Below are 14874 nucleotides of genomic sequence, written 5' to 3' on the forward strand. Positions count from 1 at the left end.
ACAACAACAGCTTGAGACAGGACACAGATTTACGACGGCTCAAGGCACTCAGCTGAGAATAGGTCTCCACTAGAAAATGAACAAATTACACAGCAGTCACCCTAACACAAATGCACACTCAACAGCAATTTGAGAGATTACAGTTGGGAGGTTTCTCTGTGTAGTTTCTGCAGATGAAAAGTAAAGCCTGAGCACATTATGGATATGCCCTATGAAAGTGTACCTCATCATTTCATCTCAATTTTTCACTTGTCATATTTCATTTACCAGCGCAGTAAGCACTGTTGAAAATACAGAAGCCGCCGTATGAAAGCCAGAGAGGAGCCATTTGATATGGCCAAATCAGCCCTGAGCTGCAAAAACCTAGCAATCACTGCGTTCGAACGAAAAAAGAAAAGAAAAAAACTGTCAGAAAAGCTCAATGGAGCTCTGACAGAACACAGAAACACACTCATCATTTAATACAAATCCCATCCCTTGTTGCCTCCCCTCCCAACTTTTGTTTGTCTTACAGGAATCTGACAGCAATAAAGTATGTTCCCTGTACTCCTTCCGGAACAATTCCACTTCCCCACACAAGCCTGAGGAGGGGGCCCGGGAGCGAAGTGACCTGCTGAGCGGATCAGCGTTTGGAACTCCGGAGCGCCGCAAAGGAAGCCTGGCAGACGTAGTGGACACGCTGAAGCAGAAGAAGCTGGAGGAGATGACAAAGACAGAGCAAGACGGTATGACTCCTTCTCTCTCTGTGTGTGTGTGTGTGTGTGTGTGTGTGTGTGTGTGTGTGTGTTTGGGGTATGGGCGTCGGAATACCTTCTTCCTGATCTTCCCCAATTTTCCCTCCTCCTTTTTTATAATTTTCTTGCTTCCTGACTGTCTGCCTCTTTTCTCTTGTATCTCTCCGTCTCATACACTCATGCGGGCACACACAGGCTGGGAATACTGACGTTACAGTGTTTCCAGTTTGTTCTGAACCTCTTCCAATGTGACAAAGACTGTGTGGCACTGCACCTCAGCATAAGTGTGGTCTTCTTCCATGCCAAGGAAAACTCTTTGACTATAAAACTCATAGTGCTGACCTGATGCCAGGAACATTACCTCTTTTTATTTTGCTACACACAGAACACTTTTTACTCTGCGCAGTTATTCATCAAAGTTGTGCCACAAACAACCACTAAGCCCTTTTTGATGATTTTCACCTGGTTTGTGTACGTAATTAATAACACACCATGAAGATTTTAGTTTTGCTTCTTTTTTTTTTACTGTCCTACAATTAGACAGAGAAAAATATATTATTTTTTTCTGTGATAATACTGTTAAGTCTCTGTCATATCTGCACCCGTTTCACCCTGCTTGGCTCTCCCTCCTACAGCCTGCAGTCTATCAAGAGTATGGCGGAAAAACAAATATTTGAAAGAGCTGCTGAAACACATCCCCCTTCTTAATTAGGGCTGTAGTAATATAACTACATCCAATCAAATGTTAAACCCCCTTGGGAATGCATGTGTCTCATTTAGTGTCTGGGGAGCTCTTAGCTTAAGCACTTCATCAGACGAATAAATTAGACCTCTGTTAGCCTAAAAATAATTTACCACTTATTTTTTAAGTGTTCGTTTGGCGATCTTTGTATTGGAGCATCACAGACCCCTCACCAGATAATCTTTTCACCACATCCTGATATGGGACTTATTATTCGTATGGTCATTTTGATAATGTAAGACAAAACAATTGGTCTATATTCCCCCGAAGACCAAAAAATTATAGGTCTTTTGGAAAAATAACAATTTTGGATCATTTAAATGGATCAAAATTACCAAAAATGGTTAAAAAGTGAGGAAACAATAAATAAAAAAGACCTGGGTTGTTTAATGACTTATACTGTAATCATGAGTTGTTTTTTTTAGGTAACGACCACTAATATTGGCTATTTAGCAAGACAAATAATTTAAAAAATCTTAAAGCAGAAGCTGCTCTCAATTAATCAGACATATTAACCTTGTAATGTGGAGTTTTCATATTTTCTCAAGATCCATGGGTGTTTTTCGCAAATGCTACTTTTCTGCTACATCAACATATGAATATTAGCACTTGGCAATACTCATGGTCCTTTTTTTTTGGCAATGGGATTAAATCTGGAGTTGATCCCGGGACGCAATAACACACTTTACAGCACCTTACAGGACAATTTCTCATTCATACAAGAAAAACAAGGCTTTCTGCTGATAAAAAAAAAGTGGTCCAACTACTGCTTCTTTGTTTTACCCTCAGGTAAAATTTATTTCATATGTGTCTTCTTTCTTATGGAGTTGATTTTCAGGGCAAGATTGTCAGTGCTCTTGGCAGTGACAGCGGGCATTATGGTAATAAGCCCCAGCTGGTGAAGGCTGGTTGTTGCAGTAATTTAAATGGTCAAGTGCAGCTTGTAATCCAGGGCCGTATGTTAGCGCAGGGAGGAGAGGGTGCTTTAGAGTGCCATACAGCTGTTTTAATCTCCTGTTAATAATAGTGACTTGGTCTGCCTCATGCACTGTGTATCATCGCCACCAAAATAAACTCCCTTGTTGGAGGAAATTAGTTTCTGAGCGGGGAACACAGCAGAAGACAAGAGGCTCACAAAGTTCAGTACGCTGTCCCCAAGCTGCAAGAAGTGAGAGATACTCTGTTCTCGAGAGCACTTGAGGCAGCTTCAGTGGTGATGATCAGTGATTACTGTAAAATGGAGGGAGAGGGACTCTTAGAAGCTGCATGAGGAAAACCTCACAGAAACCTCTGAGAAATCATAATCTGATGTCTTTGTTTATGGAGAGAAAGACACAGTTGGAAATGAAAAGGGCAGGATTAACCTATTAAAGAACATACAAGAATGTTGGAGACGCCATTTGTTGTCTTAATGATGCTACTAATGTACCACAGGCAAGCAATAGACCAGCTAAATATATGCCTTATCTGCACACGACAACTGTTGTGTCTAATTCTGCTTCTTTGGTGCCTGCCTGGTTGGGATCACTGACGTCCTCAGAGACTCCACCATCTGCTACCATTCTTCTGTGGGTTTCCTCGTCTGGTCAACACAGTTCATTGTCCTGATGGGTAAATGCACTGACCTCGAGTGTAAAGGGAAAACAAATGGTGTGTGCTACATGCTTTGCACAGTACATTGCTCATATATGGAACATGAAATCCCACTTTAAAGTGATGTTAACACTGGTGGAAGCTTAGGGCTGAAAACTATCCTGGACATGGTTCATATATTGTTTACAGTCTCCATTAGATGTGCTTTTTACTGCTACATGTTTAAGAGTTTTATGCTGCAAGATCTGCTACTGTATTGTTGAGGTGGCAGTATTTTCAAAGTCGCATCTTGACAGTAAACATAACAAAAATACAGTATCTGAATAATTAAAGCTAAGTTATAATGCTATGTTTTGATGATTTTGGTAAACTGACAATTCAGTAGGCATAGGCAGATAAAGGAAATCCCTAAATTAATAGATGGCAACATATAGTTTTCCATTAATATTGTATGTCTCCATTCAAAAAAAGATTTCTTTATGTACCACGATGCCTTATAAACATTAGAACAATAGAGACAGTGCTCCGAATCCAAGGTATCATTCCTCCATCCCTCCATCTCCATATATTTATACCCTTTCACCTTCTCTATCCTTCTACCCTTACTCTCCATTTCTGGTCCTTAAAGTGCTTTAAGTGCTTGTGACTGTGCTAATGAATGAAAATGTCCTCCCAGCAGTGAGCACTGCATTTAGCTGAATAGTCACCTTTGCTGTAAAAGCTCTATTAGGCCCAGTTGCCAGCAGGGCTAACGATTGTGCCCCATGTTTATTTACTAGGTATTGTAAATGCATTATTTATGGATAAGTCTCCAGACAGCACTTGTCAAGAGTTAAAAATGTCAGTATAAAGTATTAGGGTAAAAAGAAAAATAGCCACCATTATAAAAAGCCAAGGTGACCTTGACTTGATTCACGTGCAATTAGAACAGTTTTATATAATGCACTAAAGTATGAATCAATACTGCGCAAGTCAACACAGAAATACTTGTGTGTCGAGTCTTTATGATCGTCCCCAAGACAAGGACGGGTAATTGGGTTTCAGCCTCCCATCTTAGCTTTTAGGGATTTTCTTGGGCTCAGTATCTAGTTGTTGAGTCCTTGCCAGAACAACCAGCACTGAATTGGATGCAGTTATGTGTCTTTTGCCATCTTTGTGCAATTTAGTGATACGCTGGAACAGAGGCAATCGCATTCCTTCTTTCTGATTTAATGAATAAGGTAATTGTCTACTTAAGGGATATACAGATCGTAAAAATGGAAAACAACAGAATTGGGTGCTCTTAACCAATATTTTTGAGAAAAATTTAAACTGTTATAAGGAAAATGTCTATGATAAAAAATATCCCCATTGTTTCTTATTTGTTTTACTCGGTGTTTTTGCTTTTGCTGGCTGCAGTAGCTGTGATTTCCAGAATCACGGTATTGTCTACTGTCTCATTTTTTTGGATGTTGTTTAGAAAAGCACTGCGAATAGGTGTGATCTCATGACATTTGTTAGTGGAGACTTTTCAGATATAATCTGTATAATTGTAAAATATCAGTAACCTAAACTTTTGTTGTCTCGCTTGCTTGAAAAAGTGGCAAACAGACATAGATCTGGTCAAATATATTAAATGTAATGCACAATGTTCCATAAGACTACAGCCTTTTTAGAGCAGACAGAGTGAATGCAATATGTGGTTGAGTGGATTTCTCAACACCTGGAGCCCTTTGACAGAGTCATGGCTAATTAGCTCAGCAAAAGGGAGTCGCACCACCAACCAAACTGCAACTGCCTTATAATCTCAGGTCGGAGGACATTTAATGGCTACTGAGAAAAGAGTTCCCCTATTACAGCAGCAGGTAACCCAACCATTGCTTGTGACATAAAGCAGCACAGCAGGGTGTGCCACTGGACTAACTGTGTTCACACATAGGGATATACATTAGAAGTGTATGTGGTTGTGCGTTGCCACTTAGATTCGTCTTCCTCTCCCTCTGCCTTTATCACCTCTGCTCTATTTGTAAGTGTAATCCCCCTGGTGACATTGTGTATTATCACTGTATAATGACAGCGCAGTAGGTTGAGTGTGGGGGAGTGATCGGCATTGTGCGAGTAGCCCCAGGTCATTATCCTCTATTACAGCACGCCATGTAATGAGATTCAGGGATGGGTGAAAGCTCTGGAAGAGAAAAGCATCAGCTCGAAGCGTGTGGTCTGATTAGCGCTGATGAACTCTTGACTCCGTTGTAACACTGTCCCCTGTCAGTGTCACAGCCCCTTCTGACTCTACATGGAGGCTCAATGGGAAATTGGCTGCAGGTGATAACGTCAACAGATTTATATTTGGAAACCTATTCAGTTTAAATGCAGCATTAAGAAGATTTGAAAGGTTTATTACATACGATCTCTACTATACATCACATTCCCCCTCAAAAAATACACCTTCCCTCTCCACAAAAAAACAGACTGATGCACTTTCTCCCCTCCTCTTTCGGTTCCCGCCCTTCTCCCATCTCGTCTCATCCCAGCTGCCATGTCATCTGGTTCTGCTTTATCCCACCTAATTAATAGGAATCTTTGTTATAATGATCTGAGCATGAGCCTCTGACTCTATGCATATGCAATGAGGGATGGAAATCCAGTTGCCTTGGTTGCAGATTTTGAGGCATTCTTCACACGTAGCTTTGCGCTCTCTCTGACTGACTGTAGCATAATAGCGGATGGTGTAAGGCCACGACCCAACTGGCAGGACACATATGGAGGCCAAACATCAATCAAGCGCCAGCATCTCCCCTGTATACAATGCTCCCACCGCTTTAATAATCATCATAATTCCAGCGAGCTCCTTATCTTGACACAAGCAATTTATTTGATCACATCGCCAGTAGTAGTTGTGTGTGTGCGTGTACATGCTTACATATACTGCATGTGTCAGCGGGGGCCCTCCTATGTGTGTGTGCATGTATGTGTGTGTGTGTTCGCTCTTGGCCTGTGGCGTGGCGCACCAGCTCAGCGGAGCAGTGCTCTGGTCTGTCACTTTTGTTTGAATAGGTAATGTAGATCTGTTCAGGCTGAGGAGACATGAGCTGGAATCGCTTGTTAGGACACATGATCAAAAGTGGCTCTCTGCTCTCTGCCAATCAACCCTCTTGTCACCCTGTGAAGCAGACGTTAAATAGATTTTTCGGCTGTATGCTGCGGGCAGCCTGCCAGCCTGACATGTGAACTTTCACAAAAAAGATGCTCGGCCCCTCGCTCCTCCCTATTCTTGCTTTCTCATCCTCTTCCCTTTGCTTTTTCTCTTATCCCATCCTTTCCCTTGATATTCTTTCTTCTTTTTTTATGTTTTTCCCTATCAATCTCTCACCTCTATCTGGTCCAAATCAACATTTTTCCTCCTCCTATGAATTTTGTCTCCCAGCCTTTTCTTATTCTCCAGCGACAAAGTTGCCCCTCTGCCAGGCTGAGATCAGAGCCCACTGCTAAATGGAGTGGCTGCATGGGGGAAATAGGCAGCTCAGAGTTGCCTGGTCCACTGCTGAATTATATATTTACTATCTGTTCCAAAACAGAGCCCTCGCATAACACAGGCGCGTCCCCATAGGGCAACGGAGGCCAACACAGGTCTCACTTTACACAAGCTAAGATATAGATTTTGTTGCCCCTTTCAAAACGGGAACCCTTTCTGCTGTCTTGGTCATTCAGATGACAAAACAAGCAGCTGCTTCTTCAATGTGCCATTCTTTGCATTCAAGATCACCTTCCCCAGTTCTCATATTCCGATTAGTCAACAGTAGCAACTGCTGTGGAGCATTCCAGGGGCCATCTTCCTGGGTTTCAGCTGTTGAGCGTGTCCCCCTGCACCCATGCAGCACAAAACTCCCATTGTGATCCTGGCTTACTGGCTGCACAGGAACCCCTTGATAGGAGGAAACGAGTGTCTCTGAGAGACAAATCGCAGCCAGGATTGCACAGAGGCTTGTTTGTCTTTACATGTTCACACACCCACACGCTGGTTATAGGTATGCCTCGTCAACTGCATTTATAACGAACAGCGCAAAATCGCAGGGTGAGTGACATCACTGCTTATTTGGTAGAAATTTGAAAGATTTCGGGAAAGTACTGCTTTTTGTTGTTAGCAAAAAAGAATACATTTATTCATATATGTGTCATATGTGAGTGACTAGGTGATTAAATCAGTGATGGCCTGACTGTTTCATGTGACACCGCAGTTTTGGAGGGACACAGAGATGGCGAAATGCTGACACACAAGACGGCAGAAGCCATTCATGTTACTATATTTGTCATCAGGCCACGAAGCCCTGGAATGGGCGATAACAGCCTGGTTTTGCAGTTAAAACAAACCTAAAGAGGATCATGTGCAAATTTCACATAGTCAGGAGCGTGGAGGAGGAGGAGGGGCTGAGGCAGTTAGAAAAGGGAAGAACAGGGGCTCTTCCACAATGGGATGTGGGGCAGAGCGAGGGCACATGTGTCCTGCTGCATGTGTGTGTGTGTGTGTGTGTGTGTGTGTGTGTGTGTGTGTGTGTGTGTGTGTGAATGCCTGCAGTAGGGTTACACTGGGAGACTTGTGAGCGAGCTAAGTATCACTGTCCTAGCTGTGGCATTCAGCTCTCAAGCATTCTCCACACATAACTTGACAAAAGAACCGGTGTCATCTGACCAAGGATCAAAATAGTGCGAGTGTAACTCACACCCTGGGCACAGACAGCCTCTGTGGCCCGCTAATGATTTCATAGCACATTTCAGGCTTGTTCTGTAAGTCAGAGGTACGTCAGCAATCCAGCTAAGAGATCCGCCTTGACACAACCAAACATGACAACCAGCGTAGAGGCAGCCTATTAACATATTTGCATTGTTTTTTCCCAAACAGCGATCACGAATTTCTTGCACCAAACTCTGATGTGCTGCCTTCTGAACAAAGAGACTATTTAATCAGTGATGATGAAACATATGTTTCCTCCTACTCAATGCTTTTTTCCCCCTCTTTCTCCTTGTTCAATAACATTACATGCACAAGGAGGATGTGATGAAAATGTCACAAGAGATGAATAGAAATGTGTTTTATTGCATTGCAAAGCCTGAGTGCCAATGATGATAATCATCTCTCTTTAGAAGTACCTCCAGCATAATTTTTAAGATTGCGATGGAACAGTGGTTAATATGCAATTGATGACACTACATCATCAATTGCACATCATGGATTTCAATCAATGGGCTGGTGGTATTATTTAAAAATAGAATTAAAGATTTGTTGGAGCTGACTTTTTGTTCTTTCATTCAGCACAGCACTGGAGAAAGAAAAGTAATACATTAGATTCATACAGTCATTTTAATTTTACTGCACAGCTCATCTTCCTCCATCCTCCTTTGTCATTTTTTTCCAGAGTGGGTGGCACTTCACTCAACAAAGTCAATACTGTAAGCCTGTTGTTAGCTGCCCCGTTGTGAGCTGGACCAATGAGCTCAGTCTCTCATGAGAAGCAAATTTCTCCATCTTTGCCCAGCAGGTTGCTGTCCCTATGGCTCTGTATCCCACAGAAAGGGAATGGGCCGATTGAAAAGAAAAATACAGCTTCTATTGTTGCTGAACTTGAACAACAGCACATTGAGACACTTAGATGTGGGCAAATGAATGGGGACTTTCTAGGAATTGGAATGCTTAACCTTTACAAGCACTATGGTTACTTCATGATTTCTTTATCCAGCGGCAAAGCAAGAATCATAATGCTAAAGTGTACCAGAATTAATTTTTACAACACTTCAGTGTATTTTATTTCTCAGTAGCTGTGTTGATCGAATTGTTAAGACGTTAACTCTGAAATGATGGCCACGGCAATGCCCGCATAAAGAGTTTTTTGTTGGGTGCATAGATGCCCCTTTTTCTCTCTTTCAAAGAGCAAATAACATAATCTAAAAATAGTGACCTTTGCTCTTACATTCCAGTAAGCAGTATGTGCAAATTCTGAACTCTGGATTCTTAGCAAACAAAGTTGGCTGTGAGATTCAATAAACAACTTTAATTACTAGTTGGAAATGAAAAAAAAAAAAAAAATTGCACATTAATAATACCCTCCCTGTGAGTTTAGGTTCTTTTTCCCCCCCCCAAAAAAGGCATAGACGTGGAGGACATTCACACACACAGAGACGCACAGTAGCAAAAGTTACAGTAACACAGCATTTACAGTATGCTGTATTACCAAAAGGGCAGCATATCATCCAACTTATTCATGTAATTTGTGTTTCTTTAAGCTCCCAACCTACGGTTCAGTCTCTGTAGTGCATTGCGGCTGTCCGGCGTTTATGAAATAAAGTTTCAATGTCTATACCAGACACTTGGCTTCACTGCAAATTGTAATGCATTCATGTGGATCCTATTAGCCTCTTTTTGTCCTTGCAGAGTCAGACACCCATTAATTTACTAAATCACACTGAACTGCCATGATCACAGTACTCCACGTTTTCTTCACACATCTATTAATTTAACATAGATGAATAAATGTGAATGTTTTCGAGCATTGATTAGCAGGCAAGTTTATATCTGACAGTTAAATTGCAGGGTACCCGAAAAAATCTCTCCAATGCAAGGTACCCAGTAATTTAATTTTTGTGTGAAATTATTATAATTTATTACAGTGTGTGGACCGTAATGATTGCCAACATCAAATGGAAATTATAAATTGAAATCAAGTCCACATATTTCTCCTTGTAATGTTCATCTTCCCAAGTGCTGATCCCCTCATCAGCATCAGCTTAGATTCCAGAAGATACGTCGACACTCTTAGGAATATTATCAAGAGACACTAACAGATTATCACACTATAGTTTTATCTTTTTTTCATTATTGTTACCTAGTCAAAAAAAAATTAACTAATGTTGCTCTTATGATAGTTGGAGAGACTGTGTGTGTGTGTGTGTGTGTGTGTGTTTTTTTTAAAAAAATGCCTTTTCTTGTATGAGCATTGTTAAATAAATTGTGTAAAAAAAACGCACACGCACACACACAGAGGATGGAAATAAATTGTGTGTGATTTATCTTGCTCCATTTTGATAAACCTCCACATCTTTTTGACCTTGTCTGGCTCCTTTTACATCTCCTATTTGGACATGTGTTCTTTAATTTAATCAAAGAGGCAATTGTTTGTTTTGGTGATGAATTTTAGAGTGCATTGTATTGATGGCCGTGTTCAATAGACTCCCTCTGCTGCCTGAATAGAGACTTTAAAGCAAAGGAGGGAGGAGGAGAGGGGAATGAAAAGTTCATTTTGCTATCCAAGCATTTAATGGTCCTAGTTCTTAAAAGTGACCTTGTGGGGTAGAAAGCAGAGCAGCACAGCAGCTCCTTCCAGCTGCACACATGGCATCCATCGGGGGCACAATCACGCACAGTCCCAACACCTCAGGCTCGGACATATGTTGAGTTTTATTTCATTCTTCTGACATTAATCCTATTCACCAGCTGTTCTGCCAGCTGCCACTCTCCGGCTTAAGGGGAGATTGCAGTTTTGGGGGCTCTGAGTACTGGTTTATCTTGGCTCCTCGTCTCCTCCTCACAAAGTTTTGATTGGATTTTTTTTCCTTGCCCTCCTCCTACTTCCAGGTTCCTTAAGTTGCATACTTCCCTGCAATCTTCCTCTCTGTTTCAACTTCTTTGCTTTTGTTTTTCCCCTCTCTAATTTGTGTAGATAAGAGGAAGGTAAGGCTGCAATTTGACTGAATCTTGCCTCTTTTTTTTTGGCTCATACGCCTCACAAGGCCTACAAGTCTTTAGTATTTCTTCAAGATATGACCTGCCCTTACATCCAAAAATATGCATAGAATACTTATTATATGCACCTTCGCTAAAGGCCTTCTCTCAGCAAGTAAGGCACAGAAGTCAATGATGCACAGCACTTGACAACATGTAGCCTCTTGTGTGCCCCTCAACTTCTGCCACTCTTTCTCCCAAGAAAGCATTTGTAAGGGAACAGCACTGAAACCTGCTCACCCCAGAGTCATCTAACAGCGTTTCTGTGGGATTAGCCTGGACATGGCCTCGGCCTGTACAGTTATGATTATTGACATATTGGGTCTGACATATTTCACATTTATGTGCATTGTCTGGAAGCATACTCAAGTGTTCTCAATGTCATTTCTGCTGAAGTACGGCCGGGCAGTCTGCGAGCAAGGGCCGCAATGAATTGATCATTGCTCACTGCTCACTTTAATAATTCAAGCCTGATTGCCACAGAGTGCCGCAGTAAAATGGATTGGGAGAGGTCACATGCTGCTCAGCTCAGGAGGTGAAGCCTCTTGGGGATGGTTAATTCATATATGCTTGATAGACACGTGTCCTATTTAGCGAGGTCATGGTGCTGTGTGTGTATACGGTTCCTCCGAATGGGCAGGTCAATGTTGTGGGATTAACACGGTGGTCAGTGCAGATAAAGACGAGGGGAAAAGGGAGAAGTTCGTGGTCACATAGGACAGTGCTTTTAGTTTCCTGAGGCAAAAGCTGAAACACTCGAAAAGTTGCTCACACGCTGCTCCTGTTTTCCCCTACTAGAAAATCGCACAGTTTGTAATAGTTTTGACCAGTGCCAAACTCTTTCAGTCAACTTAGCATTTAATTCTGAAACCCTCACTTGATAATTGGATAAATGCAGACAACAGATTTACATTTGCTGTAAGCAACCACAAAATGTTAAAAAAAAAAAAAAAAAAAAAAAAAAAACATCAAAGAAACCAATAAATAAAGCAGTGAATTTGAGAGCTTATGTGAGTATAGTACCCAGTATGGTAACTACTTTGTATCAAACTGTTCAATGTCAGCTCTCATCTCAGAGCATCATATGCTTTTCATGAAAAGACCTTTGACTTTTCAGAAAAAAAAACTTGTACTGACCTGGAGTAACAACTGATTTATACATCGATAACGTAAAACGGGCACGTTAAGAAGTAAGAAAAATAGAATGGAAATAAAGAACTAAGTATTGAAACCTCAAGTGAAGCACATCTCCTCTAGGATACCTACAGTGTATTTATAGCAACTGTTTACACGAACAAACACGATAGTCTAAAGGTGCCTAACAGAGATGTTCACCAAGTGGAATAATGCTTAGGTGTCAGTTAAAGAAAGCCCACCACGAGATGCAGGTGCTCCACAATACGGTGACATGTCTCAAGGAGCTGGACCTCTTTATTTATGCATGCCAGCACTTATAATTACATATTAAAAAGATGGAATTATTTAACTGCACCGAAGAGTCTCCTGGAAATGGTAGAGGTTATTACAACTGTTGACAACCAGGAAAGGTAATTGCCTGAAAATGAGCGACAACGCAGTGTTGTGCTCAGAATGTTTTTTCTCTTCTCCCCCCCAGCTCCCTCTTTAGCGTTTGCATTGTGCAGCATCACCCGGCTGTGTAACCTATTGCGTTCCGATTGCTCCCTTGCAATTAGTGCCCTTTTTGTCCTCACTTCAATAACGCCATGATTATGGAGACTTCAGGAGTATTTGCAGCATCCAGCAGCTGTTGTCTCAGGGACTACCGGCTGAATGACAAAAACATGTTTTCTCTCTGCATTTCACTTCCCTGCCTGCCTCTTGTAATTATTATGTTTTATTTGGTGTGATGATGGGGTCTTGTTTTTAGTGTGTCTGTGATTAAGATATTCAAAGGACTCCTTGGAGTGTGTCACAGTCATTTTCTTTTTTTATCAATCTCGACTTTTGATTTGTTTCCCGTGCAGTGCAAAGTGGATGGGAAATTAGATGTTAGCCTATTATTGTCTGACTGAGATTCTTACGGTTTTATTCCTGAGAGAGAATTTATGCCAGAATCAAAGAAATATACTGTATCTAACACTAAATGCAGGAAATTTGACAGCTTGGAAAAAAGCTATTTAAGTCCTTCCTGTTTATCTTTTCTTTTATAATTTAGACAGTTTTACATGTATAATCATACGATACAGTCAACATAATGAAGTAAATCAAACGTGCTAATATCATATAGAGCAGTAAATTATGCATTAATGCATAATATATGGCTCTGTAAGCCACTGCAAAATAACAGTGATTTGTGTAATTTTCAATCTCAGTAACAGTGGAAGTTCCTCATCCCATTGCTTACTTCATTAGGCTCTATGGGATGCCCAGACTGCACTAATCATCACCAGGCTGCAATCATAGTATAGATTTTATACTGTAGCGTTTTACATTTTGAACAGCTGTGTTTAAAATGTGACAAGACATTATTCAGTTATTCTCTTTCAGTTCATTGATCATCCTAATGCACATTTTCTTCTTCTGTCTGGGTTTTGTTTCAGTTGACAGTAACTAGATTATGTCAAATTGTGAAACATATATCCCATTCAAGCTGACGCTGCTTTAACTACATTTCCTGTGTTCCTCTGACCCTGTCTGCAAATGGCAAATTGTTTCCCTATTTGCCTTACTGTCCGATCCCCAGCTCTGGGAGGAGGAAATTATTTATATGGTAAGTGTCAGCTGATCATTGATTTGGTAATTACATGTTTCCCCTTGAGACTGAGACAACTGATATACAAGGCCAATGCTAAAGGGGAGGTCTCTTAGTTTCTTATCCATGACTTATGGTTAATTTGACTCTCCCAGATAGCCCTCTTTTCTCTGCCAACGGCTTTTCAACACAGCAAACACTCAAACACAAGTATCGTCTTTCTCCCAGGAGAATAGTGCACACAGAGAAGATCAGAATGTGGTGGCAGGCAGTTGAAACGTTTTCATTGCTGACAACACAGGGTAATAAAACACTCACTGCTGCATGTTGTAACAAACCATTTTTGTGCTTCGAGGCAGTCACGCTCTTTTGAAACATGATGGCGTGTTTTGGTTGCATCAACAAATTTAGCAGATTGAGCCTTTAAGACGTCGATATGTAAAAGTGACAATGACCTCTTTGCCATAGAAACGCCGCAGTCTTTACTAACTTTAATATCCACGCTGTACTTCAAATCTCCATGCATGGCAATCTGGATAGCCATTTGAAAATTAGTGTGTCGTGAATTTTTAAGATCAGCTTTATTATTGTCCAATCCAATTCCAAAGTGACAAGGTTTGATTTGTTTGTGACTGTGTTTATTTGTTAATTTGGTGTACCACTTAGTGATTTGGGGTTTTCAACAGTTTGCAATGATCGTTTGAATGAACTACTCTGTTGACAGCCGCAATAAAAACATAAATTAGCAAACGACTTTTTCCCTACCTTTGCTTCTCAATCACGGGCATTTATAGCTAAATGGCACTCAATTTAATAAAAGTACTTTGTCTTAGAGCGTGAACAATAAAAGCCAAATTTAAAATAGTAGTTATTGCCTTGAAATGTCAGAGAGAGAGAGAAACTGTGGGAACACACTGCATGGGGAAAATATGAGTCAGACAAAGAGCAAAAATCATATCAATATTTTTTTTCATGACTGTCAGGGAGTCAGTCGGAGTCAGGACAGATAGTGGTAACCTGCCTCTTAGCTTCACGACTGTGGTTTATACTGAACACGATATTCTGGCACCACTGACTGTCAGGTGCTGAAAGCTTTGTTTATGTCACATATCAACCCAGAAAGACGCCTTTGTTGAGATTTATGAGGATCATTAGCTTTGTTTTTAATACAGTAGAAGAACGATGTAGTCTAATCTAGCCAACTCATCTCAGCTTAGGTGTCTCAATCCCTCCGCCTGCTCTCCCACATCAGTAAGATCACAGGATACCTGCATAGGAAAGCTGTATGCCAGAGATGACAGCCCTGATAGGAGATAAACACACTGAATTGGGCAGTATT

The 14874-nt window shown here is 41.0% G+C and overlaps 1 protein-coding gene across 13 annotated transcripts in view; it reads left to right on the plus strand.

The window, feature by feature from the left end:
* Nucleotides 1-14874, plus strand: part of sox6 (SRY-box transcription factor 6) — a 135564-nt gene that overhangs the window by 50949 nt on the left and 69741 nt on the right. For all 13 annotated transcript variants that reach the window (XM_035944453.2, XM_055010230.1, XM_035944451.2 and 10 more), the window contains one exon: nucleotides 515-725. In XM_035944453.2, coding sequence (XP_035800346.1) covers nucleotides 515-725 — 211 coding nt within the window. The remainder of the gene's footprint in view (nucleotides 1-514; nucleotides 726-14874) is intronic.

Source organism: Amphiprion ocellaris, chromosome 1 (assembly GCF_022539595.1).
Source record: "Amphiprion ocellaris isolate individual 3 ecotype Okinawa chromosome 1, ASM2253959v1, whole genome shotgun sequence".
Classification (NCBI taxonomy): Eukaryota; Metazoa; Chordata; class Actinopteri; family Pomacentridae; genus Amphiprion; species Amphiprion ocellaris.